This window comes from Coturnix japonica, chromosome 1, assembly GCF_054131305.1.
Source record: "Coturnix japonica strain WE chromosome 1, WE-NBRP24, whole genome shotgun sequence".
Lineage (NCBI taxonomy): Eukaryota > Metazoa > Chordata > Aves > Galliformes > Phasianidae > Coturnix > Coturnix japonica.
This window is the reverse complement of record NC_140663.1, coordinates 96,967,295-96,995,285: the sequence shown is the minus strand read 5'-3', so window position 1 is coordinate 96,995,285 and position 27,991 is coordinate 96,967,295. Positions and strand designations below refer to the sequence as shown.

The 27,991-nt window shown below is 45.2% G+C and overlaps 1 protein-coding gene across 1 annotated transcript; it reads right to left on the bottom strand.

Annotated features, from left to right (window-relative positions):
* Positions 1–96: 96 nt before the first annotated feature.
* Positions 97–27,465, bottom strand: CLIC6 (CLIC family member 6). The gene is made up of 6 exons (XM_015882093.3): positions 25,840–27,465; positions 6,294–6,403; positions 5,717–5,842; positions 4,532–4,638; positions 3,966–4,147; positions 97–2,036 (listed from the first exon to the last, which is right to left on the bottom strand). The coding sequence occupies exons 1-6, from the start codon at positions 27,292–27,294 to the stop codon at positions 1,875–1,877; spliced, it is 2,142 nt and encodes a 713-aa protein (XP_015737579.2). The 5' UTR covers positions 27,295–27,465; the 3' UTR covers positions 97–1,874.
* Between the last annotated feature and the right edge of the window lie 526 nt (positions 27,466–27,991).

The following is a 27,991-nucleotide window of genomic DNA, read 5'->3' as shown; positions in this document are numbered from 1 at the left end:
ATTCTTTGCATATAGTAGATGTTTAAAGGGGAAGTATAGACATTTGTGTTTAAAATTATAGCGATAAATGGGAATAAAGACAGAACACTGCTCAAATTACTTACGGATTTGTATATTTTCTATTTAAATTTGTAAGGCATATGAAAAGAGTATGCAGATTTTTATTTCATATATTATTATATATTCATGTACGCATTTAAAAATACAAAGTAACAGTTAGTAAGAAACGACAAGTGACAGCTCAGCTACCAACCCCAGTGCATAACTTCACAGCTGAGGTTGGAAGGGAAAGGCGTTGTGCCTGTTTTCTCTGTAGAGATGCTAGAGAAAATAAAATCATGTGTCTGACATTGCTTACAAATAATCACGCTAGGACATTTGCAAAAGAACCGTGTAGTGTGTAAGAGGAAGCCACGCAGACACCATGTACCCTAAGAAATGCATTGTTAGAAAGCAAGCCTATGTTTGACTTGGGCAAAGACGAATGGCTATTCTGTATCGGTCTTTGTGGGATGTAGGTGCTAAAAAAGCTACTTTTAGCTGTTTCCATGTCTATTTTGTACATACAGGCAAAACGCATCGGAAGAAAACTTCCAGGTGCCCCTATGACTAAAGAGCTGCACCCTCTGTTCCTAGGTGCTTGCTGAGGGCCTGCTCAGCAAGAAGCAGCCATGGATGTGACTTTTAAGAGGTGACGCATCTCCAACAGCACGTTCCATGAATACCTTTTAGTAGCACTGACTCCCTGAATACAGGGTCATGCCAGCCTGGAGCGGTTCATCTCATCCATCCCCCACCTCAGACAGGAGCTATGCCTCTGTTGTCCTCAGTGGGACAACACCTGGACATTTGGAAATCTCTCAGGACAAAGAAGTCCTTGTGGCTGCTTGGAAAAATCCAAACCCTGCAGCTAAATCCAGAAAAGGAAGCAAAAAAAAGCACTACTTCTTTCTTAGACCCTCCTCTTCGCTTTCCAAAACCAAATGGGGGTCACAAAAGGATGACAGAGAAGGATCCTGCACCAGTAGCAGGGGGCAGATGTTCACTCATTTATTGAGTCTGCAGTGACAACCAAGCCTCTGCCTCCTCCCTTGTCAGATATTTATTAGCAGATAATCCACATGCCAGTGACAGTTTGTGTTCCTCTCTTTGTCTGAAGGAAGCTGGATGGGTTACGCAGCCCTGAGAGAGGAGAAGGCGGGATCTTCCTAAATGACTTTCTTTCATACCAAAGACAGTTCATGCAATGTAAGGACAAGCTGTTCTTTGCTGACCTACCCTGCAGGTCTCTAGCACAGAGGAGAGGGCTTCTGGGAAGCCAGGTGTGGTCCCACCTCCAGGCTGGCTTCTCTCCTGGATTAACAAGGCTGCTGTGTGCGTGCCAGCTGTTGGCGTGGGGCCACCGGGGCCTGGGGAGAAGCAAGCAGAAACCTTCCTGGGAACTGCGAAATTTGGCAACAGCTGTGAAACACAGATCAGAGGCAGCAGTAATGACAGGTTACATGTGTGTTAGGAACGGGGTTATTTCTTTGCAAAATTCAGTCATTTAGCATGTCACTAGACTGTCATATCGCCCTAATTGTGTGACCTATGCTGTTTCCCTAACTTCAGCAAAAGCCTGAGCACCGACTGATGCCTTCAACTTGGAGTGCATAACACACAATCATGTGTGCGTACATCTGTACAGACACACACATAGACACATCATTTAAAAATGAGCAAACAATGCTACACAATTATTACAAAAGAAGGATTGGCCAATAACAGAACTTAAAGTTACAGTGCAGAATGCATTCTGGCTTTTTTGTTTTGTTTCCATATTGGCTGGTGCCCATAAAATCTCAGATGCAATAAAGAAGGGAAACATCTTCTGTTTACTTCATTCTCTTTGCCACATCCAAATATGCATATTCAATTTCTTGATCAGCAGGACAAGTGTTTGTAAATTCATCTCTTGCATAAGCGTTATTCAGGTATCTTGAAATCCCCGTCATTTCAGGTGGGAAATCGAAATTCCTGTATTTCTTTGCAACAACCTTTTTATAAAGAAAATAAAAGAAAAAAAAAAATTATTACACAAATAGAATCATAGAATCATAGGATGGCTTGGAAGAGACTCCAAGGATTGTAAAGTTCTAACCCCGCTGTTGTAGGGAGGGCCACCAACCTCCACATGTAACACTAGACCAGGCTGCCCAGGTCCCCATCCAACCTGGCCTTGAACACCTCCAGGGATGGGGCATCCACAGACTCTCTGGGCAGCTGTGCCAGCACTTCATCATTCTCTCTGTGAAGAACTTCCCCCTCGTAGCAAACCTAAATCTTCCCTCCCTGAACTTGAAACCATTTCCCCTTGTCCTGCTGTTATCTACCCTTGTAGAGTTGACTCCCCTCCTGTTCATAGGCTCCTATTAGGTCCTGGAAGACTGCAATCTGGAGCCTCCTCTTCTCCAGGCCAAACAAGCCCAGCACCTTCAGCCTGTCTTTGTAGGGCAAGTGCTCCAGCCCTCTGATCATCTCTGTGACCCTCCTCTGGACCCTCTCTAACAGCTCCCCATCTTTCTTATACTGGGGGCCCCAGACCTAGATTCAGTACTCCAGATGGGGACACGAGGGCAGAGTAGAGAGGAGCATGACCTAAATGTAACTGAATCTACTCTTCGGACATAAAGCATCAAAGCAGCTGGCATCAAACAGAATTACCTCTCGTGCAGTAATAAAACTGACTCACACTTAGAAAATTAATAGAATCACAGAATTGTATTAGCAGAAGGGACTCCCCAAGGCCATCTGGTCCAGCCCCCTGCAGTGAGCAGGGACACCCACAGCTCCATCAGGTGCTCAGAGCCCCATCCAGCCTGACCTTGAGTGTCTGCAGGGATGGGGCATCCACTGCCTCTTCAGGAAACCTGTGCCAGTGCTTCACCACCCTTAGAGTATAAAACATTCTCCTTATATCCAATCTAAATTTCCCCTCTTTTAGCTTGAAACCACTTTCCTTTGTCCTGTCAGAACAGACCCTGCAAGAAGAGTCTGTCCCCTTCTTTCTCACAGCTCCCCTTTATATTAGATTTTGAGTGGCTCGGGAAAACAACTACCAGCTGAAATCTAATTCCTTCACATGGTTCTGCAAGGATGACTTGATGTTCATTCTCCACCATCCTTTAAACGTGTTCTCCTTGTGCCTGAACTGTGGTTGGAAGCAGGATAGAGCTCATTGCCCTGCTCCTATCACTGCAATAGATTCAATCAGGACACCTCTAGGGAAAGCTTTCACCCCTGAGGGAGTCTGAAACCAATTCCATCCACTCTGTCAAAATAGTAGTCAAGAATAAAACTTTCTGAAGGGATTTCATTTGTTTGGAAACTACACAAGTTTTCAGTGTGGCCACTTCCCTTCCAGAGTCTGGCTGGCTCCAGGGTAGCCCAGGACAGGCTGTAACAATGCCCAGACACCTCAGTCACCAGCACCCTTAGGAGTATACGGGTGCTTTGGAGCACTTGGAGGGAGATGGTGGCTGCCAGCGCTATTGGTATTGGGGGTAATATTCAACAAAGAGGTCTGGATTAAAGGTGGGAGAGAGAGTCAAATTCCAGCATTTGCTGCTTTCTTGATTTAGCAGGGCAAGATCATTTAATCTTATTGATCCGTGTCACTTTACATTAGAAATGCAAATAGAAATATTTCTCTACAGCACTGAATATAGTACTCATTTAACATCTGTGAGAGGCCTAGAGAAAGTAGTCACAGTCCAAATATGAAGCCAGATATTCCAGCTCCAGCTGTCAATGTGAAGATCTGCCTGACTGTGCTGCACTGAAACAGCTTTGTTCATTAACACTCCTTGTCCCCACACAGCTACTGTCTGGCTTCAGAAAATACACAGACTTCCTCTGCCATTTAGAAAAGAGACTAAGCTTCTAGGCTGCTCTTCTCTTCAGGAGGCTGAAAAGCAAATGCAAACCTTAATTATGTGGAGCTTTGGTAGGAGGTTGCAATCTGCTAAGGTGAGCTCATCTCCATCCAGGAATTTCCGGCAGGACACAGTGATCTCCTCAGTGCTGTAAGCATCGATTTCATCAGGCAGAGGACTATTTAAATAGTTGTCCAGCTTCCTCAGGGCTTTAAGCAAAGCTTTTTCCAGATCTAGGTTAAGACAATAAAAAGATCGTTCAAGCCTGTACCAAGGTCTCTCTGACACCAAGCAGAAAGTCTCCTACTGCATCCTGTCTCCTGGCACTAGCCCAGCTTGCAGATACCCAGCCGTGCTAACTCCTGTAGTTCCTTCATCCTAAGCTTAAAACATAATGCTGGGATCAGAGCTCTAAGTAGCTAAAGGGGGTTCTGAGAAAAACCAAACTGGGTCTGTGTTACCACAAACAGCAGGGCTCAGCAAGGGTTGGCTGGGGTGTTCATATGGGATGGGGCTGGTGTGCAACGGTGAAGATGGAGCTGGAGGACACAGGAGTTGCATGACTCTTAATTTATTTCAGTAACTATCAGGGCAGGTGGAAGGATTGTAACACCTACTTTCATTAGCATCTTTTCTTGGGTTCTTTATGAATGCAGAGAATTTTGCAAACACATCGTTTCCTGCAGAGTTAGACTCAGGGTGCTTCGGTGCAAGTTTGGGATACCTGAGGAGTAGAAAGAATCCAAGAAGTTATGGATTAGCCTTTATTTTCACCTTCACTAATTACTTCATATACATTACTGAAAATGAAGTGTTACAATATATGGCTACATAGGGCTTTATAAGGGAAGCACTCTAAGCTAAAAACCAGTTTGCAAGTGTGAATTTCACCCCTTACCCAAACCATGTGGCTTACCTTCCCCTTCATGAGGCAGAGGGAAATGGCTGTTCGTGCTGCAGCCATTGCCCAAGCAACCCAGTGCCTCTTCCAGGCTGCCTCTGTTGGAGGTGAGGTTGAGCAGAGTCGAGAGGAGGAGAAGAGGGAAAGTCCCCACTAGTGCCAATTGCTGCTCCTCCCGGCCTCCTCACTTATCCTGAACATGCATGAGCAAGCTCGGAGTGGCCAGGCCAGCCGCTGCTGCTGCCACAGCAGAAAGGAGGGAAAAGGTAGCTGCTCACATAGCTAGTGGTTCACATAGTTTGAGTCAAGTTTGGCTGCTTGAGGGGGCAGCTGCTGTCCTGGGGAGGAAAAGGTGCCTGGGTGGGGGAATGATGCCGCTTGGCAGAGGATGTGGGGAGAGGTGAGGATTGCTCCTGGGGTGGGAAAGACAGGTCTGAAATCCAGCCTGTGGCCTATGCTGAGATTATCCCAACTAGCCACTCAAAATAAGCTGTAATCGTCTGTGACTCCTGCAGCACTCCTGCAGTGTGGGAGGATTCCACTGCTGCTTCCTTCTACCTACCCTTTCCCTGAATTATTTGTACAGTTGTGAGGAGGGAAACATCAAATAAACGCAAGCAGAGGAAAAGAGGTCAGGTTTCTGCAGCGGTATGCAGGTTTCTGCATATACTTGCTGCAGGATGGCAGATTTCAAGCCTTGAATATGACTGTAGCAGTGCATGAAATTGAGGTGAAGGTGAAGACAGTGAGAAGAACACAGCCAGCAGCTGAGGCTACCCCAGGACACATGCCACACACTGCCAGTCCTCCCCAGTTAGCAACCAGGTTGGAGGCATTGCTCCCACAGACACTTTGTCACAGCTGGAGCTATGAGTAGGAAGAGGGGACAGCAATGCCGTACCGGGGCGGCGCTAGCTTTTCTTCTAAGAACTCCTCAATCTTATTGACATCAGTTTTTACTTCGCCATCAAATGTCATGAAGGGTGGGTTCGTCCCTGGGGCAAGGTTCTGCAGGTCAGCAGGTTTTCTAGAGGAAGAAAGGAGGCTGGGTTAATCACACCAGGGACCACTCTTTCAATTCTGACACTTATTGCACTGAACTGCTTCAACTTCATGGTAGCAGGCTACTACACCTCTTGCAAAAGCACAGTGTGTTCAGTTGCCTTGTGTTGGCCGTGTCAGAATTACCTAGCCCCTATCTGAATGAACCCTGAAACTCTACAATTTCAGGCTTGTGGTACAGAGACGTACTGGAAAACAGATTAAAATCTCAAATGTTTCAAAGGAGTTGGTTCACCTCGTATCAGTGAACCTGAAAGAGGCACCAGGCACACAACCTGTTAGCACAGTGCCAAGTTGCAGTATAAGTAATGTGCACTAACCTGTGTGTATGCATTTCAAATCAAAGAGACTCGTTCTTTCAAATCACCATCGTGGTAAAGTTGTTCTAAAAATGAGAACTCCTATTATGATCTCACCTTTTCAAGTCCACAGTTGTGACATTAAATATGACGCCCTTTAGCCACAGGATCATAAAGAGACGTTGCGAGAACGGGCAGTTTCCAATACTTTCTCCATCACTGCCAGCCTACAATTAGAACAACAAAAAAAGTATGCATATATCTGAGATAGCAAATTTTGATAGCAGATGTAGCAGGGTAAGCAGAAAGTCCAGACCGGCTGTATGTACACAGAGTGTGTTACTCATCTCTAACGCATATTTTCATGCAAAATTTCTTCACATCCTTCTCTGAACATGCACGTGGATGTGATGAAGAATTCTGTCATCTCAGAGATGAATTTTTTCATTAAAACGTGTAATGAACATTACCGTAAGCTAGAAAACAAAATTGAAATCACAGCAGTCCTTCCAGAGGAAATAGTCTCCACCTCATTTGTCTGCGTGAGCATAAATCTACCTGAGTCACCACAAGATTAAAACAAGCCTAAATCAGTTTATGATCACAGGAAACAAGAAGAGAAAGATTTAGCGGCATAAATCGAGATGTAATGTCTAAAGCACTTAAGGGAATAAACAGAATAAATCAAAAAATTAAAGAGTCTTCAACTAAACAATCGTGGGGGCCCCAGAGCAGGAAGGAAGCTGCCAAGCAGCTGAGCACACCGGTCTCCATGCTTTGCTGAACCAGGGGCAAACGAAGCATGTGTACTGCATACCTCTGGGTAATGGCTGGAGGAAAGGCATGGGGTCGGGGACAACATGTGGGTTTCCATCTTAATGGAACTCGGCCCTGGCCAAGGCATGTAACCGTGCCTCTCATGGTGGTCTTGTTCTGAGCAAACAAATGCACAAGGCACAGCTCAGCATGGCGATGCAGCTCTGCTGGACTTTGTGTCCCACTTTAAGAGCTCAGAGGCCTAGTTTTTAAGCCTGCCACAGCATTCTCCTGAAGTGCAATTTAAGAACTTCACTTATGTGCAAGGGTACAGAAATAAAAACGTGAGTGTGTCATTTATATTCATTAATACTTAGTTCATGAATATTTGTGGACTGCATACAATGAAACAACGTACAGTAATGAAACCAGTTCTGCTTGCTCCATCACCCTCCTCAGTGCTATCAGATGAATCTCAAATAAGCTTTCCACCAACACTCACGGCTGTTTGGTTGCCTGAAGCTTCTCACCTTCACCAAGAGCTCCATGGATGGAAATAAGCACCTGGCCTCAAGCAGGCACAATGCAGCATAGTACAGGCCATAGTCCTCCATGTCAGTGGGAAGGATCCTCTTCCAACCACTGCCACTTTCTATCTCTGGTACCATGCCAACTACAAGCTTCCTTGGTGAGAAAAAACGTAACAGCCTATTGCCTCATTTAGCATTTAAGCATTATAGAGATGCTAAGAATAGCTGGGCTGCTGTGTTAAATGGGACCTGTTCTGTAAGTGGTAAAAATGAAAGCTGTTGTGGTTTTGCTTATTCTCAGAGCACTGCTTTCCAGCACTGTACAACTTATTTGATCAAAAACTTCTTAAGAACAAGACTATGCCTGCTTCCAGCATGTGCTTAAAAAATCCCTAAATCTACACCATCTTACCTCATCCTGTCTCTCACATCATGTTTCACCTGGCCACTTCTCCCAGGTAACAGAGATAGGACAAGAGGGAATGGCCTTGAGTTGTGCCAGTGGAGGTGTAGGTTGGGAATTAGGAACAATTTCTTCTCAGCAAGAGCAATGAGACAGTGGCACAGGCTGCCCAGGGAGGTGGTGGGGTCACCGTCCCTTGAGGTGTTCCAGAGCCATGTGGCACTGAGGGACGTGGGCAGTGGGCAATACTGGTGGTAGGTGGACAGTTAGACTAGATGATCTTTGTGGTCTTTTCCAGCCTTGATGATTCTATGACTCGCCTCCTCCAGTGACAAGCATCAGCACAACCCCTCCATGTAGTGGTACTCCCAACCCTGGCATGGGTGGCACTGGGAGAGAAGCAGCAGCAGCAAGGGGATGTCATTTCAAAGTGCCACCACAAACCTTTCCCACAGTTCCTACAAACGATGTGGTATTTTTATTCAGCCTTGGACAGGAAAAAATAAATTATCTCATCAGGGTTCATGCATCTTTCAGAGAACTTTCCAGACAAGAGTGATGTGATCAAGACTGACAGTAAGTTGACATTTTCTGATTGGTTACTATTTTCTGCTGGCCACTGAATACTGAATTTTTGTCTGCCTCTAACTTTTTTGGATCTAGGGAAATGAGGTTGTTGCTCTGTGTTGTCCCACATCACCATGGTGACAGCAAATCTCAGGGAGCCCCAGCCTACTTTTCTGGGGAAACATCATAACGATGGAACCAGAGATGCAGGCCCAGACAGATGTGTTACCATGACAAATGAAGATATGAAGCAGGCAGAGTCCTAATCTGTCATTAACTGGAGCGACACAAAGGCCACATAGGAAGCTGAAGGACTGGCAGCTATGGAGATGTTACAGAAGCAACCTCCTGCTTTGTTTCTGAGTGCAAACTTTTTAACTTCATGCCTGTGTGGGAGGAAAATTTACTATAGCACTACCATTTCTCTATTTCACTGTGGATAAAGCAGCAAACAGTCAGTTTCTTAGCCTTTGACCTTCAAGTCTCTCAGCCTGCTAGCAACCTATAAGAAAAACAAAAGTTATCTGAACACTTCAGAACTGAATGAAACGGAACAACTGACAGCTCTACCCACTGCCACAGTTGGAGGTGTGTACCCCTGCGTTTCTCTCAGTTCTGCAGAACTGGAGGCAAGTGACAGAAAAACTACAATAGCCCACACAATAGCACAAGCAGTGATTAAAACTTTCCCTGCTATAGCAATGACGGGCAGTCTGAAATGACCGAAAGAGCCTGAACACTGAATCTGATTTGGAATTTGACAACATTCTGTATCTCAAAGATACAATTACATATAACTTTGGGTAAAAGTCTAGAACACTAATAATTTGGCCTACTGAGGAAGCCAGGGTGAATACAGCTAGCTGAAATGACTTCAGACACGTCAGCTTGCATTTTGGCCCCCAGGAGACACCTCTGTTCGTTGAATCCAGTGAGCTGCAACTCCTGATGGACAAAAAAGCACCAGCGACACATGCCAAAGGCATTTGTTCAAGCTCCCAAACAGGGGCTCAGCCATGTTGACTCAAAAATCATGAGTCAAGGTACTGAAATAACTTTACTGCAGTCTATCGAGCAACACGATAGCTGAACCATGCCATCACTGAACATTAATGTACTTCCCAACAAAGTCAGCATGGTTTGTTTTTTTACAGCAGGGAGATGGTGGGTCAGTATCTCACCTTGTAGGAACACAATACAACAGTGAGTGTCCATGAGTTAATACCAACAGGATGACAGCATAGCGAGGGTTGCTGCAGGCTTGGAGCGAAACACCCTGCATTTTCCTTCACAGTATTATTCTGGGATGTTTAACTCTGAGCCGGGCTTGGTCTGTGCGCAGGGTTTAATTACACTTCCTGACTGCCGTGCTTTGAGATGACGCAGGGTGAAATCCTAACTCCAGGGAAGTCAGCGGGAGCCTGGCTGTTGATTCAATGGAGGATTGTGTTTCCAGACTGGTTATAACCTTAATAACCAGGCAAATGCTGGTATAATTGCAGGTAATGGCCTGGCCTCCACCTGCAATTGTTGTGATACTCTCCTAACCTCTAGATCCTGCTGGTGAAGTGGGCCGAATCACCACAGTGCAAAGTTGTGTTTGGGGCTGTTCTGCTGCTAAGCAGATGTCTAACCAGAGCCTTGAGTAAATGGCCTTCATGTTTTAATTGTGATCAGTCAGGAGGTCAATGTGCTTCTTCTAGTAATACTGAGATTTAATGAGTTCATTAATCAAACAATTAGGACAGCCATTGCTGCAGACAAGAAAACTTTCAAGCTGTGTATAGAAGCTTTCATTCAGAGCCTTCAGGGCCCTAGGCAGCAATTGTATATTGTGGCAGTATCAACTTATTACAGCTCTCCATAATCCCATAACCATGTGCCATTACTTAATGGGATTATTAGCTGACACTCCCTATTTTCATTCATTTTTCACTGTTCCACACTCTCTTCAGACTTTTTTTGTGGGTTTTCTTTTTGTGTTTGCTTGTTGGTTGGTTTGTGTACTGAGTCTTACTCAAAGAATCTGGGAAAGGGAAGAACTTTCCATAACCTTTCCACTACTGCTTACTGCTTAAGCTCTCAAGTTAAGAGCACCATCACACTTGGTATTCATTTTCCTACACACAGGACCTCACGCACAAGATATCAGAGTCACAGAAGAACTACGCCATCTTTGTCTGGTAGCTCTGAGAGGCCTTTAAAAGGTCACTTGCCTCTGCATTCTATCTTCAGGGTAATTACTCAACAGAAGAGTCATATACCGAATGTCAGTTGTAAACCACTAATTTGGGCCCTCCCTGAGCTGCAGTTGCTCTGTCCCTGGAACTGCTGAAAAATTTTGTTTTCTAACAGTTTCTGTCCAAACATCTCAGGAACTGGGGCTTTGAAAGTTCTTCTATTGACCTCAAATGTCCTGTGCCTCCAAAATCTTGATGAGTGGAATTTGTTTTTCCTGGACTTTTTGTTTCCTGATGAAGGTTAAACACAGAAGAAACTGTTCAGAAGAAGCTAAGAAGACGAGACTTTTTGCTTGTTTTTATATAACTCTATAATCCCTTTGAAGCTATAATAAAAAAAAAAAAAGGAGATCAGTAAGCATAACTTTTTTTTCCCCTGAAAGCTGAACTTCAATTCCATTTTTATTTCAGCACAAGGACGCTAAGTTTCTCTTTGCATATATTTATGCTGGCCAAGAGACAGGCTTACCTAGCAAATGGAGCAGAACCACTGCTTACCAGGGCCAGAGCCTGGGGCCAGCATCCTACATCCACCCCTGCCCATCTTGCTGGACCAGACGCCTCAGGGAATCACAGCTCGCCTGCACATTTCCACATTTAAACCCCAGCTATCAGACTGGTTCTGTGTGCTCTTCTTTCTCATATCATACTAACAACTCCCCTCTCCTTTTTCATAATGCAATTGTTTTCCCATCAGTCAAGAAGAACTAGGCCCCAAATTGCTGGCCTGGAAAACTACAACAGGTTCACACACTAGGGCCCAGCACAGGAAGCAGCTGTGAGAAGGGTGCAGTAGTTGAGAACAGCAACTGTTTCGCTTTAATTCCTTGTGTAGACTAACTTGTTCTGTACTGGTGGGATTTAGTGGGCCCAGCAGAGATCTTGCTCTGGGCTGAGCTCTGCTGTGCCAGCCTAGCAGCCATGCCAAGAAACAACAGCAAGGCAATCACAGCTCCTGTGGTGGAAAGCTTGGCTTCCCATCCTGCTGCACCAACCAACCAGCCTTGGTATTGTACAGTGGCCAAACAGGAAGGAGAGCAGCTTCCAGTGCTTCCCACTCCTCCTGAGAGGAAATCCCACTGCCCACTGGACGACCATGGAGGGCTCAAGCCTGGTCAGGGCCTCCTGGCAGGGTTTCATGTTCTTCTACTTAGAACCACAGAATGGCTTAGGTTGGAAGGGACCTCAAAGATCACCAAGTTCCAGTAACCGGTTGCCAACTGTTTGATCAAGCAAGTTTGATCAGGCTGCCTAGGGCCCCATCCAGCCTGGCCTTGAGCTGTTCAGCCCAAACCTATTCGCACTCATATACAAGTAGTAGACGAAACCACCCATTTTTCTTTCCTTCCTTATGTTTCTTCAGAGAAAGTCAACTTCTGATATTACTCACATCATCCTGAACATAAACAACAAACCTCTCAAAATTAGCTTTCTCAGTGCATTCACAGAAGGCCTTTACTGAAAGACCTTCAGCAGCAGCGAAATCTTAAAGTCAGCCCACAGACTTTAGGAAACAAAGCTGCCCAGATCAAGTGCAGAAGGATGGAGGGAAGCATTGAAAGCCCATAGCTTAGCAATCATAGTATCATAGTCTCATGCGGGTTGGAAGGGACCTTAGAAATCATATAGTTACTTAGAGGCACTGGGTTAAACTACAGTGCAGCGTGCTGCCATAAGTCTACAAAGCATAATTTATGCTTTTGATGCCTGCTACAATATTCCTGCAGATTTATTTAGTACCACATCGCTGAAAAAGGCAAAATTTTAGATATTACTTCTGTTGAGAATGCAATAAAGACATATATTTACAAGATATCCTTCCTCGCCAAAGGTAGCTATAATATACTAAAACAACACACATTCCATATACTGTGATGTGCACTAGAAACACCACAGGCATGTCATTTGGATAAGATCTCGTTCAAACCAAGGCTTTTTTTTTTCGTCAGGAAGAAACAGATTACCTGGAATTTTCTCTATTTAAACACTGTTCATTTTATGGCCTAGGGCAAGGGCACGAGCACCCAAATGCTGAACTTTACAGAACTGTTCTGGTGCCACCTACTGGACTTGACATGAAAATCTTGTCTTGCTCTTGGAGCTCGGAGCAAAAAGACATCACGAGAGGTTCTGCCTCAGACACCTCTGCAGCTTACAACATTCCTTGTCTTTTGCTAACAGCACTCCTGAGAGCACTTGAGATGCTGAAAATGTAATTCCAGGGTAATTTTTAAAGCAAAACATCTATAATTTAAAATATATTTTAATAGAAAAATTCTAAGTCTTGCCACTAACTATTCCAATTCTTTTTTAATGGTCGTATAGTTCTGCCAGCATAATATTCAACACTTAAAACAGATGCTTCCAGCTGCTGCTTAATGTCTCAGCCGAATAACAGAAACATGTCTATTTAAAATGTGTCTGGTAGTTGAGATTCCTGCACATGAACTGTATATTTGGTACACACCTGGATAGGTTCTTCCTATGTGTGTGGGACATTCCCACTAGTGAAAACTAGAGGGGAAGCTGTGTTCATTAGCAACTTGATGCTTCAGGAAAGAAACCTATTTCCCCTTTCTTTTCTCTTTTTAGGATCAAAATTAGCACCTCGGTCACTGAAAGTGCAGCATGAGGACTTTTGTTTCAAAAAGAAATGCACCTTATTTTAGACCCCTTCTTTAGCATCACTCGTGAGACCCTTTTTTCTTGCTGAAGCCAGAAACCCTGGAGGTCTCAACTGGAATTTCAACAAAAATTGAGGGTGAGTTTCAACCAGAGAGATGCCAGAGAATTATCTGATGACGAAGCACAGATAGATGGGAGCCTGCAGCCTTAGAGAGGCAGGAACAGCAGCACCACTGGTTCTTTCTGGAACAGACTGAGTACTCTACAAAACAATAACACTGAGATAACACAAAGATGATAAGAACAGATACAAACTGTTACATTACACACTGAAGCTGGAAACCACCTCTCACAGAATCAGCCAAAGACTACAGGTCAGTGGAGACAGGCAGATGCTCCTCAAGGATGATTAATCTTGCCCATGTGGGATGACATCCCTTTTGGCAGTGCAGCTTTCTCTAAGTACAGCCCTTAATAGCCTCATACAGTTTAGACATCTAATTTAACTTAGGTGAGCTGAAATCTATCTTTTGAGACTACTCAACAGCTAGAGATAGCTGCTGCAAAGAGAAAAAAAAAAAAAAAAAAAGACTAGATCATGACATACAATCATCAAAACAAGGCAGAGGCATACACATGGTATTCAAATGTCATCCCGCAGAACAGCAGCAATGGATAGTGAATATCTCCTACTATGTAAGAAACAAGTTGAGATGTTGTTAATGAGATAATGAACCTTAATGGCTCCCCAAAAAGTTGGTGATGAGGAGCAGCAGCTTTCAGATGGGACTAAGTTGCCAAGTGCCCAGCCAGATGTCAGGAGGCTTCTCCAAGCACTTGAGGCTGGCCAGATTCAGGGCAGAGCAAGCAGGCAGCCAGTCCTTTTGACAAAGAGCTAGTTACCATTCATGCACGTGTTGACCTTCAAAGCAGCATACAAGTACTGTAAACCAATTTATCTTCACCAATCCTAACTTAAAGAATAAACAGGAAATGTGTATGTAGAACTTCAGCAGGGATGTGAGAATGCCAAAGAATTTCTGGAAGTTCTTTATAAAATGCTGTGTGGATTAAAGCTTTTAGCTAAGGCTAGGCCAAAAAGAGATGCCAAGGGAAAAAGAATGAAAGGAAATGAGCTCAGGTGAAAGGAGATAGAAGGAATTAACCCTTTGCCTGCACAGCTTCAACCAACCACAGGACACAACCTGTTTTTTGTGACTATGGAGTGTAAGCAGTAGGTTAGAGGTTGAGCCTACCTACAAACAGGATGACATACACTTGTTTACTGTGTTTTTAGTGATGCAGCCGTACATTAGTGCTTAGTTAATAAAGAACTAGCTATTCATTCCTACTGATAGTAAGAAAACAGGCTGTGTCTTGGAGCAGCGCTCCCACTCACAGAAACCACGACATCCCTCTTCACAAGGTTTATGTCTCATGGACCAGTGACCTATTAGCGTTTCTTAACATCCTCCACCAACTCTATTAATTAAGGCTCTTTTCATTCTGTTAGGTTTCTGAAATTACACTAGCTAAATCTTTCTTCTGTGCAGTATTCGCATTACATTATCATGACTACTTGGTTTCATTCATTCCATAATTATGTTCACTAAGGCTCTTTCAAAACAAATTCTCCAGAATGCTTCACTTTTTGCTGGAAGCAGTTCTCTGCTTTTGGTCCTCAACTCATGCTGAGGAATTTACAGTATGCTGGAGTTTCTTAGCAGGACATTAGACTCCATCCTGCTTTTATGCAGTGAACTGTGGTCAGAGCTTAAAGGGCTTGTATACATCAGGAAATTCTAATCCTCTCTCCACGATAGAAAGGAAAAGAAGCCTGAAATTGCTGCAATTTCCTTTGGTTTCTGTTCTCTTTCCCCACTATGTGCCAGCAGCCTTTTCAGGACAGAGAAAGCCTCAATTATTCTGACTTCTGCTACTTTATTTACTTACCACGGTCTGCTGGGTAAGTAATTATTGCTGGAATTAACTTAATTACTTAGTAAGTAATTAAACACTTTTGATGCATAGGCAGAATTTTTCCTTCATTAAGAAGTAACTTTGTGGCAATAAACTTTTTACCTTTGTCAAGTTGTTTTCTAAATAATTAGACCAGCCTAATAGGTCTGAAAAACACTAAAAACAATGTACTCCCCTTTCTATTTTAATAGCTGCATCTCTCAAAAAAGATTAAGCGATAATGGAAGTATTATATTAAAAGAAGAAGAAGAAGAAGAAATTAAGCAGAAGCTATTTCAATTAAAAGGTTAATGTTGTTCCAGAAAGTTACAGGCATCCACTTACAGGAACTTGTAATGACTACAACTACAAAACCACTGGGAAGTACAGAATGTGGTATTCAAGCAGCCAAACTTGGGGGTCCTTGTTGATGATAAACTGAACATGAGCCATCAACGTGCGCTTGCAGCCCAGATGGCCAACAGTATCCTGGGCTCAACCAGAAGAGAGGTGGCCAGCAGGGTGAGGGAGGTAATTATTCTCTGCTCTGCCCTTGTGAGGCCTAACCTGCAATACTGCATCCACATCTGGGACCCCCAGCACAAGGAGTGAGGCTGTTGGAGTGGGTCCAGAGGAGGGTCACTAAGATGATTCAAGGGCTGAAGGATTTCTCCTATGAAGATAAGCTGAAGGAACTGGGCTTGTTCAGCCTATAAAAGAGAAGGCTGCAGAAAGACCTTGTTGAGACCTTCCAATATTTAAAGGGACTTTATAAGCATGAGGGAAATTTATGAGGGTAACCAGTGATAGGACAAGGGGTGTGGTTTTAAACTAAAGGAGGGAAGACTTAGATTAGATGTCAGGGTGAACCTTTGACTGAGAGAGTGGTGAGGTACTGCCCACAGATGCTCCAAACCCAGAAGTGTTTAAGGCCAGGCTGGATGGGGCCCTGGGCAATCTGATCTAATACTTGATTTACAGGCTGGTAACCCTGCCTGTGGAAGAGGGGGTTGGAACTTTATGGTCCTTGAGGTTCCTTCCAACCCAAGCCATTCTATGATTTTAGAATGGGTATTATTTAGGCAAAACACACATTTTCTTTTGATTTGTCTGCCTGCATCTGCCCAGCATTCCCACTGAGCAGCAGGTCTGCCAGCAGTCAGGCCTTCCGGTTCTGACTGAGATCATAAATAAATTAACCATTAAGTGATAATGCTGTAAAGCAAACACAACACAGGCAGCTATGAGTGAAAAATTAAATATGCAATATTCTGTGATACATTTATAGGGGCTGTGCTTTCACTAATATTCACTCCTATTCAAATTAAAGGGATTAAAGATTAAACTCATGTATGTGTGCCATTACACAGGAAAAAAATGTAAATTACAGATTTCCTCAAATCTCTTACAGCTACCTCTACCACTGTGGTAGCTATGGCACACGGCATAACCTGGGACTGTGCTGTGCCTGCTTCCAGGGTGGGACCACAGGTACATTTTGAATCTTTGAGGTCCTTTCCAGCCCACACTATTCTCTGATACACCTCTTGTGACAGGAAGGCAACTAATCAAACATACAGGACACCCACACCTAGCTACCTGGTATTCACAGCACAAGTGTGTGGTAATAACACAAAAGGAGCCAGCAACCAGAAGTCCACTGCTTTGCTCACTCAGCGAGGTAAAAATAAATTGGAATATGAACAAGTGACTAGCAAAGAACGAAAAGCTTCAGCTACAAGTTAGTAGAGTTTACATGAATCTTAGCCAATTTAGGAATATCGTTATCCTACACAAGTAATTGTCATATTTCATTAGTTATTCTTTAATTAGGTCTCATTCAAGATAGCATTACTTTTAGTTTTGTACGTTAAGAAGCTAATAATGGCGACAATTAATTATGTGGGTATTACTCATGCAGAGTGACTGAGATCCTTCAAAATTTTGCGAGCAATCATTGCTGCTCCTCTTAAATGGAAGCTGTTTTTCTTTTAATGGTGGATGTGACATTCTCTCTTTGAGTTTCACACCCTTAGTTTCAACAAACACCAGCAGCCTAACAGCCTTTAACTGAAGGTAGGTGAGCAGCTGAGGGCTGCCTGGTCACAGCCAGAGCTGGCAGGCTCCATTTCACACCAGGCCAAACAGGCCTGAATTTCCTTTCGCTATGAATTTTGCCCACAGAGTCAGTTCTGCCCATGCGTGTGTTAATGGGAACGCTACCAGGTCACAAGCGCACAAGCAACAAATCAAATGCTCTAAGCTATTTATCCTGTTACAAGAATTATGTTTAAATACCTCAATGCTATTTCTAATCCGTATTTAATAATAAGGCAAGATGCCAGCCGAACATTCTACAGAGAGACCAAAATCTTATATCCTTTTTAGATTCTTACAGGGAATTACTGCAACAAAAGAGCATTATACTCTAGAACACATTATAGGTCTGGGGAAAACAGATTAACTGGTATTTCCGTGACACATCCTGTTTTACACTTCATTGTGCGATACTTAACAGCACGCAGCCCCACTGCTTCCATTTAAATGCAAAAACCATACATACCCAGAAAACATTTGTAATTTGTGCTGTAAGCAAAGAAGTAAATAAGAAGTAGCCAAGCAAGTAAGCTGCTTTATGCAGCTCCAGGGAGGAGGTGGCTGAAGGCTTGAGAAAATACTTTTTGACTGGTACTCTTCATTAAGGCAGTTGAAGGGTGAAAGTAAGGGATCTGTTTTTTCTGCTGTTCCCCCATCCCCTTCCAACAGTTTGTGATTTCATGGTCCAAGCAGAAAATATGTCCAATGCCTAGGTAAAATATTAAATGAAAAACCTGCCAGGCCCAGTGAGAACTGGCAAAGATGCTCTTGAAAGAGCAGTACAGTACTGTCCACCAGCACAAACCCAAGAGCTCAAATGAGCAGGAGCTGGACTCTGTTCCCTTCCTTTGCAGAGGACAGCCAACCATCATCATCCTGCTTAACCCGCCACCTTGCTTCCATTCACAGCCCCTGGAAACTAGAAGAACCACAGCACTGCTAGTAGTTGCTACATACACACTGTGTGTGTTGTACTGCACAACAAACAGCTCCAGTATCCACAGGTCCTCATGGATCCACATATGCCCCTATGTTTTTAAGCCTTTAGGGTACATGTGGATCCTGTTTCAAGTTTCTTCTGCCACCATTTATTTCTCTCTTTAGCTCAGGTTCTGTAATAGCTTTTAAAATAATTTCAAAACGGAACTAACACATAAATGTCAATGATTCCCCAAGGCACACAGGAGAGTTTGTCTGAAATCTGAGTAAATGGTTAACTATTCCACTTTAATAACTTGAAAAAGAACATTCACTTGTGACTCCAGTCCTGCTGTCACTCACTTTGTTCCGTCACGGTTATATTTCTAATCTGAGCGTTCAAATATATGCCAAAATCTTAGCATACGGAGAAGAAAAATAAAGAGGGAAATACCACCTTCACACTCCTGCCCCCATAATGACCATCTCTCGAGGGAGAAAAATATATACATGTAACTCCCTGTACCATGCTTGCCACATACAGTGATGCGTCTGCAGAAGAAAAGAAGCCACAGTCCTCCCCAGGGAAAACACCAGCTCACACATCTCTCGCACAGAGCTGCTCTGGGGCTTGGGAAGCTGAAGATTTTTATTAAGGAATTAGAACAATTTCAACTTAGTGCTCACGTTATTGAAAGTAACTTGGACAGCATCATTCCTCTTTTATCAGTAAATAATCAGATACTGCAAATGGAAAAGCACACAACTCCTTATCACAGCAGGACATTTCATTATCTGAGCAAGGAAATAATCGTGCAACCTTCACATGGCATTGACTTACACTCCTTGGTTGGAACTCAAGGAGACACATTTCTAATGTTTAAAAGAAGCAGTAGGATCTGTTTTAACCCAGAAATCAAGACACAGAATGCACTCAGCAATGGACAGCGATGGACATATCCATGCTTTTACTGCCTCTACTGAGGCTGACAAGGAGAGTCTTTCTTCTGCAAAGAAGTACATAGACACCAATTCGAAGTAACTTCACCTCAGATCCTGAAAAAGTGTAGTCACATTAATAATTTCCATTATCATTTTTCCTTCACGGAAACCTCACTGTTGCTTTAAATAGCCAGAAATTTACTCTTGCAAGGGTCAATACAAAAAATAGTACAGAAGTGAAAGAAAGACTAAAACTGTAATCTCTATGATAGTTAAATCTGTAAGTGTAAGGTGAAGGTGGAACTGTATGTAGAAATGAGGCAACCCACAGGATTGCTGAATCCTCTTCTTATGGCATTAAAGTTCTGGAAAGAACTGATTTCAGATGGATGAAGGCATGCAAGAAACTCCCAAGCCAGAGACCATTTAAACTCTACATCTTTCTATGATAGGAAATAATGGCAAATACATTGCATAACCAAAAGGTTGTCAGATACTCCCAGCTCCTCAAATTCCACCTTTCTGATGCTATTTCACTTTCCAAGTATTTAAAATAAACTCTGATGGCCCAAAGAGGTATCAGGAACAGCTCCGTAGCTTTGCGTACAGCGTTGGCATTGGTGAGGTTGTAGATGTTTGGCTGCTGGAGAACTCAAAGATCCAGCTGGATGGGGCTTTGATCAATCTAATGGAGCTTTAGGGTGTCCCTGTTTATTGTGGGGGAGTTGGATCAGGTGGCTCCCTTCCAACTCAAATGATTCTGATTCTTACACAAAGAAGCCTCAACAAAACAGTCAGTGGGAGAAGCCCTGAACACAGCAGCTTTCTCAGGCAGCAATCATCAGCATTTCCAAGGAAAGCTGCAGCTATCTGGCAGAATTTATGAACTGAAGGGACAAAGAAGGCTGCCAGCTCTGCTTCTGCTCTGTGAGATTGTTAAGATCTACCCCTCTGTGATGATAAAGCTCAGGAAACAGAGGCAGGTGGCTGAATTTCAGGCAGCTAGCTGACCTCATCACTAGTTTCTTATTTCAAGAAGAAAGGAGTAAGAGGACAGGCCTTGAGGCTGAATCAGGAAAAAGTGAGCCCTGGTTAGCCAAGGGCTTAAATGTCACATGATTTTAAGCCTATGCTTAAAGAAAGCACATGCAGACGTCCTTTACCAAATCAGTGTGCTGAGAGTACATACTAATATGAAAAGGTCTAGGAATGCAGCTTTGAAGGTGTTTAAGCCTTTCAACCCAGTTAAACAAAAAGAGGACTCCAGGGAGTATGACCAGGTCATAACAAATAAATAAATAAGAATAATAATGAAGTATGCACCTTTGTATTTATGACCTTCTATGTGTATGTCGGACTGTGGGTTTTTGGGGAACAGGATTAGAACTCCAAGCTCTAAAGCCTGACTGCTCCTATAGGAACACCTCCAGGAGCAGCACCACAACAATTCTGGTGTTCTTTCAATGCCATTTTTCAACCAGTGGTTCTGAAGTACCTTTTTTCTTTGCAGCTGTAAGAAGGTGATGACCCAAACTGCCAAAAACCAAAGCAGAAGTTAAAGCAAGAAAGACTGCATTCAGAAAGTTTGCATAGCTCTTTTCAAGAAAAGAAAGATTGATATAATTGCCTTTCAAACAAAAGTCTCCCAAGCACTACTCTACTGAAAGGAAGACTTCTGAAGGAACACTCATATCCCAGAAACCCTGCCGCAGGTGCACAGGTCAGATGCAGTAAATAGCCTGGGGAGGTATGAAAGGAATTTATAATACCAGGACCTCTTAAGCTGCATTAGGAAACCCTAACTTGACATAGTCCAGCTGGGGAAAAAAAATCATAAGGTGCTGAGAAAAGGCAAATAGCCCTGGGGAAGGCAGCCAGTTTCCTGCCTTGTATGCTAGTCCTGGGAAAAGAACTGCCTCATGTGTTTTAACAAGCACACCTCCTGACCCCTGCTTTGGTTCTTGGTGTACGGCTGTATACACTCCAAGCACCGAAATCACCATACAAACAACACATCAGCCAGGAAATCAGGGCTGGGCTGGTTTGCTGGGGCAGCCCCAAGAGTCAGCCTCATCCAGCTCCAGCCAGGTACTGCTCTCAGCAGTGCTCCCACTCTGCTCCATCATACTGGCTTTCTCCTGAGCTATTCTACCATTGACCAAACCTCATTCCCCAGCAATCTGTCTTACCACAGCCCTCCACCAATCCAACACACTCATCAATGCAAGTTTTGGACAGTTCTCTTGGATAGAGTACCTAATTTTCACCCAGTGCTAATGAATACCTACACTATACTGTGATTATGCTGTAAATAGTTAGATATCAACCATGAGATACAAAACAGAGCTCATTGAATAGGCATACAGACCACAAGGGCTTTTTCAGATACCTGTGCCCCTGCTGCCCATGAACTTCTTGGCTCGTGCATTCAAAGCCCAGTAATTCAGTTTTAGAACAGCCTATATGTACTTTATAGTTATTTACAAACTCCATCAGAACACAGCAAACAAGGCAGGATCTTCTCCTGTCCGTAGCACACCTTGCCATTTAAGACACATAGGTAAACTGTGGTGTTTGGAGGCACAGATGGAGGCACTTGTTCCTTCCTCTGTCTCCAGACACAGCAAAGTTTCTGAAGTTTTTACTTTCTGGTTTATCAGCACTTGTGATAGTTCAGCACAGCCCTAAGCGTGCTTGACCGACATGACATATCCCAGGAATGGCGTGGGGAAATTTGGTGTCAGTGAAGCAATGCTGTTCCCTGCTGGAGATGAAATGACTAGTGACTTTGATTTAAAGATCAAGAATGCCACAAAAACAGAATGAAGCCTATTACTTTTGGTTGAATAAAATCTATTTTCCTTAAGCTCCTGAGCAGCTTTTACAGTAAAACATCCAATTCTGAAACTAAATGTGAACTGTTTTAGAAGAGGAATGAACTCAGGTAAGGCCTTCTGCTCAAGCCAGGTTGTTGGCTGCCTGTGCTCAGCACTTACAGTTAAATTACCATCCTTGGAAATCTTTAGGATGACAAAGTCTGCAGTTGTGATTCTGGTGTTTAAGTTGTCTCTTTGTAAGAAAAATTTGAATACAATTGGTAGGTAAATTTGGAGATTGTTTGGGTCTTTTGGTGGTTTTGTTTGTTTGCTTTGTTAGTTTTATTTCTTTTGAAATAGACTCTTAAATCCTACATAAGCTTTAAATTACTTCATACTAACTGAATATTCTGATAAAAATTCCACTAAATCCAAGTGGCAGGATACATAAATGACATTTTCTGTCAAATAAAAGCTCTCGTCAAAGCTCTGGAGAAGAAAAAAGCATACACACGCTTAACATTTAGTAGACCAAATAGCCAGAACCAACATCCACAAGGTGTCCTACCCAATGTGCTTAGTTGAATGGTCAGTGAGAAGGTATATCTGGATGCCCTTTTACAAACACTTGACTTTGAAACACCAAAAACTTCAAACATCACTATCTAATGGAAATACAGGGTATTTCTGCTTCACAGAAGAGTGGAAATCAAATAAGTACCTGATTAAACACTTACAGCATTTTTTATATGATCTTGCCCTCACACAGTTCAGCTTTGTTAAAGGCACAGTCCAGATGCCTAAAGACAGACATCTGTTATCTCAGAGATTGCCTTAGACTGGTCCACCTGGCATACAGCTGCTGGCTCAGAAAGTCTGGAGCACAGGTCTTACTGGGAGCAGCTGAGGGAACTGAGATTGTTCAGCCTGGAGAAGAGAAGGCTCAAGGGAGACCTCATCACCCTCCACAGCCACCTGAGAGGAGGTCATGGTGAGATGGAGGTTGCCCTCTTCTCACGGGTTACAGCGACGGAGTGAGAGGGAATGGCCTCAAGTTGCACTGGGAGAGGTTCAGGTTGGACGTTAGCAAGAATATATTCTCAGAAAGAGCAATAAGGTATTGCCATAGACTGCCCAGGGGGGTGGTGGAGTCACCATCCCTGAAGGTGTTCAGGAACTGTGTGGATGTGGCACTGAGGGACATGGTCAGAGGGGATGGTGGGGGTTGGCTTACAATTGGACTAGGTGACCATACAGTCATGGAATCATTAAGGCTGGAAAAGACCTCTATACCATCATCTCTCATAGCTGCTGCTACCCCTACTGAGTGCCAGAGCATCCCAGATAGTACAAGGTCTCCAACTTAACCCTGTGTGTCCAAGTGCAAACTAAATATCATCAACAATAATCAGCCGAAGTGTACAATTCCTGATACCTATGCTTGTGGAGCTGGCAGGAGCTTTGCCAGCTACATCAAATGGAGTGGCACAAGACAACACGACAGACACAGTATTCAAATACATGCATTCAAAATGGAAATGAAGTAATGCAAAGAAGCAGGAAGCAGAAGAGGGAAAAAATCTCCAAGTGAAAAAGAATAAGCTCATGATCAACAATGACAAGAACAGGCAGCAATAGTGCAGAGGTGCTGTTACCAGTCACCACATTGCCATATCTGAAAATGGCACGCTTTCTTTCTGATAGTGATGGTTCTGATTGTTAATTGTTGCTCTCAAAACTTAAGAGAGTAACAAAAGTATTTGTGTCAAGCCAAGTTCCCTACATTCCCTAGCAGGAAACTGTGGATCACTCAGACGCTATCAATGCATTATATTCTATTGAGTTTTCACCTATTATGGCACTTGTTACATTAGTCTCTACTCGTATGGTTTGATAAACCCTGGCACGGACATCCTCTGCCAAGCTCTGCACATGCACAGATAACAGGCAGACAGTATCCTGGCCACTTACAAATTAGCCAAAAATCAACAGGAGGATGAACAGAAAAGAGGGACAACAAAGAAACTGGGGTCATACTTAACAGGAAAGACAACAATTTCACTATTTTCAACAGCCTAACCCCTGCCAGATTCCCAGTAGTATCCAAGAAGGGCAGAGTTTCAAACAGAGGATAGAAGCAGGTCAGTGAGCCGATGAGTATTTACAAGGAAGCTCCCAGCAGCACAGAAGAAAGTGCTGAGAAATGCAACAAAAGGGTGAAGGAGGTCAGCAGCACTTGCAAAGCAGAGACTGGTGTCAACAACACCTCAAAAGCAAGTAAGAGTTAATAGGCACGTAATCCTGATACAATGGAGCACAAGTGGGATGGTAACACATTTATTAGAAACACACACACAAACAGAAGCATTTCAGGCTGCAAGCAAACATTTACATTTGGTTTGGATTGTCACTTCACTTCCTTAACCCACAGTGCTAGCAATTGCTCAGGATGAAGCATAAACCCCATGGACCAAATTCTCTGGTGACTTAAAAGCACTTGGGAATCTCCACATGTAAGAGTTGATGCTGTTTCACTTTGGAATCCACTTTCCCCTTTTTTCCCTATCACTAATATGCAGCAACTATTAAAGCACAGTATTATCCATGTGCTCTTAAAGTACTCTTAAGCTCTACTTCAAGCTGTTACAGAGAATCATAAAATCATTAAGGCTGGAAAAGACCACTAAGTTCATCTAGGCCAACCAACAGCCCAACCCCACCATACCCACTGACCACATTCTTCAGTACCATACCCACACAGTTCCTCAACATCCCCAGGGTCAGTGACTCCACCACCTCCTTGTGCCACTGCCTCACTACTCTTGCTGAGAACCTGTTCTTCCCAGTATCCAACCCGAACTTCTCCTGGTGCAACTTAAGGCCATTCCCCTTCATCCTATTACTATAACCTGGGAGAAAAGGCTGATTCCTACCTCAGTACAACCAACCTTCAGATGGTTGTAGAGAACTTTGTTCCTTTTATGCCCCCCACAGCCTTCATGATTTTGTCCCTTGATCACACTCAGTATTCACTGATGAGTAGTTTTAGCCTACTGATAAAAACCATCCTGCTCCACACTTTGCTCACAGGGGTCCCAGAGCAACTTAAGGTGGTTATTACCTATAGAAATTACACATCTGATATTCCATCTCTGTGGATGGATATTGGTCCCACCACTAGACCCCTGACTCTAGTGGAATCCCAGACACAGGACAGAAGAAAGCACATTTTTGTGCTTTCTATACTATGAAAATGACATTAAATGGTACATTTTTTTTTTCCCTGTCCAAACACTGGACAGGTAAACTGGACAACTACAAGAGACATGAAGCTTCTGGGCAGCTCACTGACTTTCTGATTATAGAGCTGTTGAATCTTAACACTGACTGCAGTATGTTAGAAAATCCTAATATCCCATTTTAGTACACGTTTTCCATTTTCCTCCACCTCAGCCCTCCCAATGTAGTGTGCTGAATACTCTTCTTACTGCATTCTAACGATCTCAAAATCCTTTAAAAGCCACTTAATCACAAATCAGAGCCAGCAGTCTGAAACAGAAGCCACACAATGCGTTCCCACCCTGGGTCCCAGTGTCCCGCAATGCCTCCAAGTCCACCAGAACTGAGAGCCTTGCATATGTGTTCCATATAAAGCCAGGGAAACCCCAAGCGAGGCAGGTTTATATGGGGTGCTAATAACCAAATCCCTTTATCCAGGTCAGGGCTTTGACTGCCAAATTTAAATGCCACCCATCTCAAAGGCTGCCCGGGGGCTCCCGAACCCGGCTTTCCCCACGCCCCACATCCTACCTTGACGAAGAGCGAGATGTCGTATTCCTGCTTCTCCTCCTCATCCTCCAGCGCAGCTGGCGAGCCCGTCTCGTCGTCCTCGTCCTCCGCCGGGCCTCGCACCCCGTTCAGGCTCAGGCCCGCCGACTCCCATTCTCCGCCCTCAGGACCCGGCCACCCTCCGGGCCGCCCCGCCGCGCCTCCTCCCCCCGAGGCCGCGCTCTCCTCTCCGGCCCCCGCCGGCTCCCCGGTGCCGGCTCCTCGCTCAGCCCCCGGCAGAACCTCGGCTCCGTCGTCCCCTTCGGGACCTGCCGGCGACCGCTGGCCGCCATCGGTCTCCCCTGCAGGCGGCACTGCGTCCTCTGCAACCCCGGGGCGCTGGGGAGCCTCTTCGTCTCCGGCTGGGGCCTCTTCACCCTCCTTCTCAAGTTCTGCCCCCGACGGGGTTTCCACTATCACTGCTCCTTCATCGGGGCTCGGTGCCGACGGGACTTCTTCCTGCACAGCGTCCTCGGGGTCCGTCCCTGCCCGGGCTTCTTCCCCCATCTCCTCTTCGGGTTCCGTCCCCGACGGGGCTTCCTCTCTCGCTCCCTCCTCGGGCCTTAGCCCCGACGGAGCTTCCTCTCTCATAGCTTCCTCGGGTTCCGTCCCCGGTAGGGCTTCCTCTCTCATAGCCTCCTTGGGCTCCGTCCCCAGTAGGGCTTCCTCTCTCATAGCCTCCTCGGGGTCCGTCTCAGACGAGGTTTCATTCCTCAATACCTCTTCGGGGCTTGGCCTCGACGGGGCTTCTTCTCTCGCCGGCTCCCCGAGGACTGTCCCGGACGGGGCTTCTTCTCTCATTGCTTCCTCGGGGACCATCCTGGACTGGGCTTCTTCTCTCGCTGGCTCCTCGAGGACTGTCCCGGACGGGGCTTCCTCTCTCACTGCTTCTTCGGGTACCGTCTCGGACAGGGCTTCATCCCGCACCACCTCTTCAGGTTCTGCTCCCACCGCGTTCACCTCCTGCACCACACCCTCGGGGTCTGACCCTGACGGACCTGTCACTGTCAACTCTTCGGGCTCTACCACCGCCGGGGCCACCGCCGCCTCTTCGGACTCTGTTCCCACCGGGGCCACTTTCCCCGCCGTCTGCTCGGGTTCTACCCCCGTCGGCTCGGAGTCCGCTCCCTCGGCCGCCGCCGGTTCCCCCCCCTGCAGAGCTGCGCCATCCCTGCCGAGTCCCGGCAGCTCTGCCTCCTGTTGCCCCGTTCCTGGACTTTCCGCTGCCCCTCCAGGCTCTTCATCACCCCCCTCACCGGGCACAGCGGCCGCCTCTTGCCCGCCGGTACCCCCTCCTCCTTCGGAGGACACGTCGGAGAGCTCCGCCGCCCCGTTGGGGCTCAGCGAGGTCTGCGGATTCACCACCGCCTCCGCACCTTCTTCGCCCGCTCCTCGCGGCTCATCGCTCCCTACCGGCTGCCCCGGGCTCTCCTCCATGCCGTCTCCCCGGGGCGCCGCCGGGACCAGCGCAGCAACAGCCACTGCACCGGGATCAGAGCCGGACACCTACGGGCAGCGGGGGGACGGCCGCGCCTGCGCTGCGGGCGGAGGAAGGGAGGGCGGCGAGGGGCGGCAGGTGCGGTGCTCCTCCTCCTCCTTGCTGCCCCGACGGGTCCTACCCCTCTACAGACACCCTATCCCAGTAAATCGCTCGTCCCGTGGCTGCAACCCTGCAGGGTGGCCGGAAAGCCCGAGCTCGCTCCCCCCTCCTCCGGCCCCATTTCTACCCTCTGGGCTTCTGTCCCGTGTTACCGGCACGGAGTCTTGTGGGAGCTGCCGGTTTGGGGAAGGTGGCTGTGGGTTCAGGTTCATCCCGCCGTCTGCCTTCTCTTCCAACTTTCACACTTGAAAATTTCTCTCGCTTATGGCGGAACTTTGCATAAAAACGAGGTTCTGGTGTGAGAACATCTTCTCTCGATTTTGCTTGTAGGCAAAAGGAAATCATTTAATAGGAGGTGCAGTCTGCTCCAACTACACTCCCTCAAGTCTAGCGGTGCTGATGGCAGAGAACACTGGCTATTTCGCTGGTCATAGAATGGCTTTGCTTGGAAGGGATCCCAAAGATCGTCTGGTTCAGATTTGTGTGATGGAGAACTAGGCTCCTGTGGCAGCACAGATTTGGGTGACAGAAATC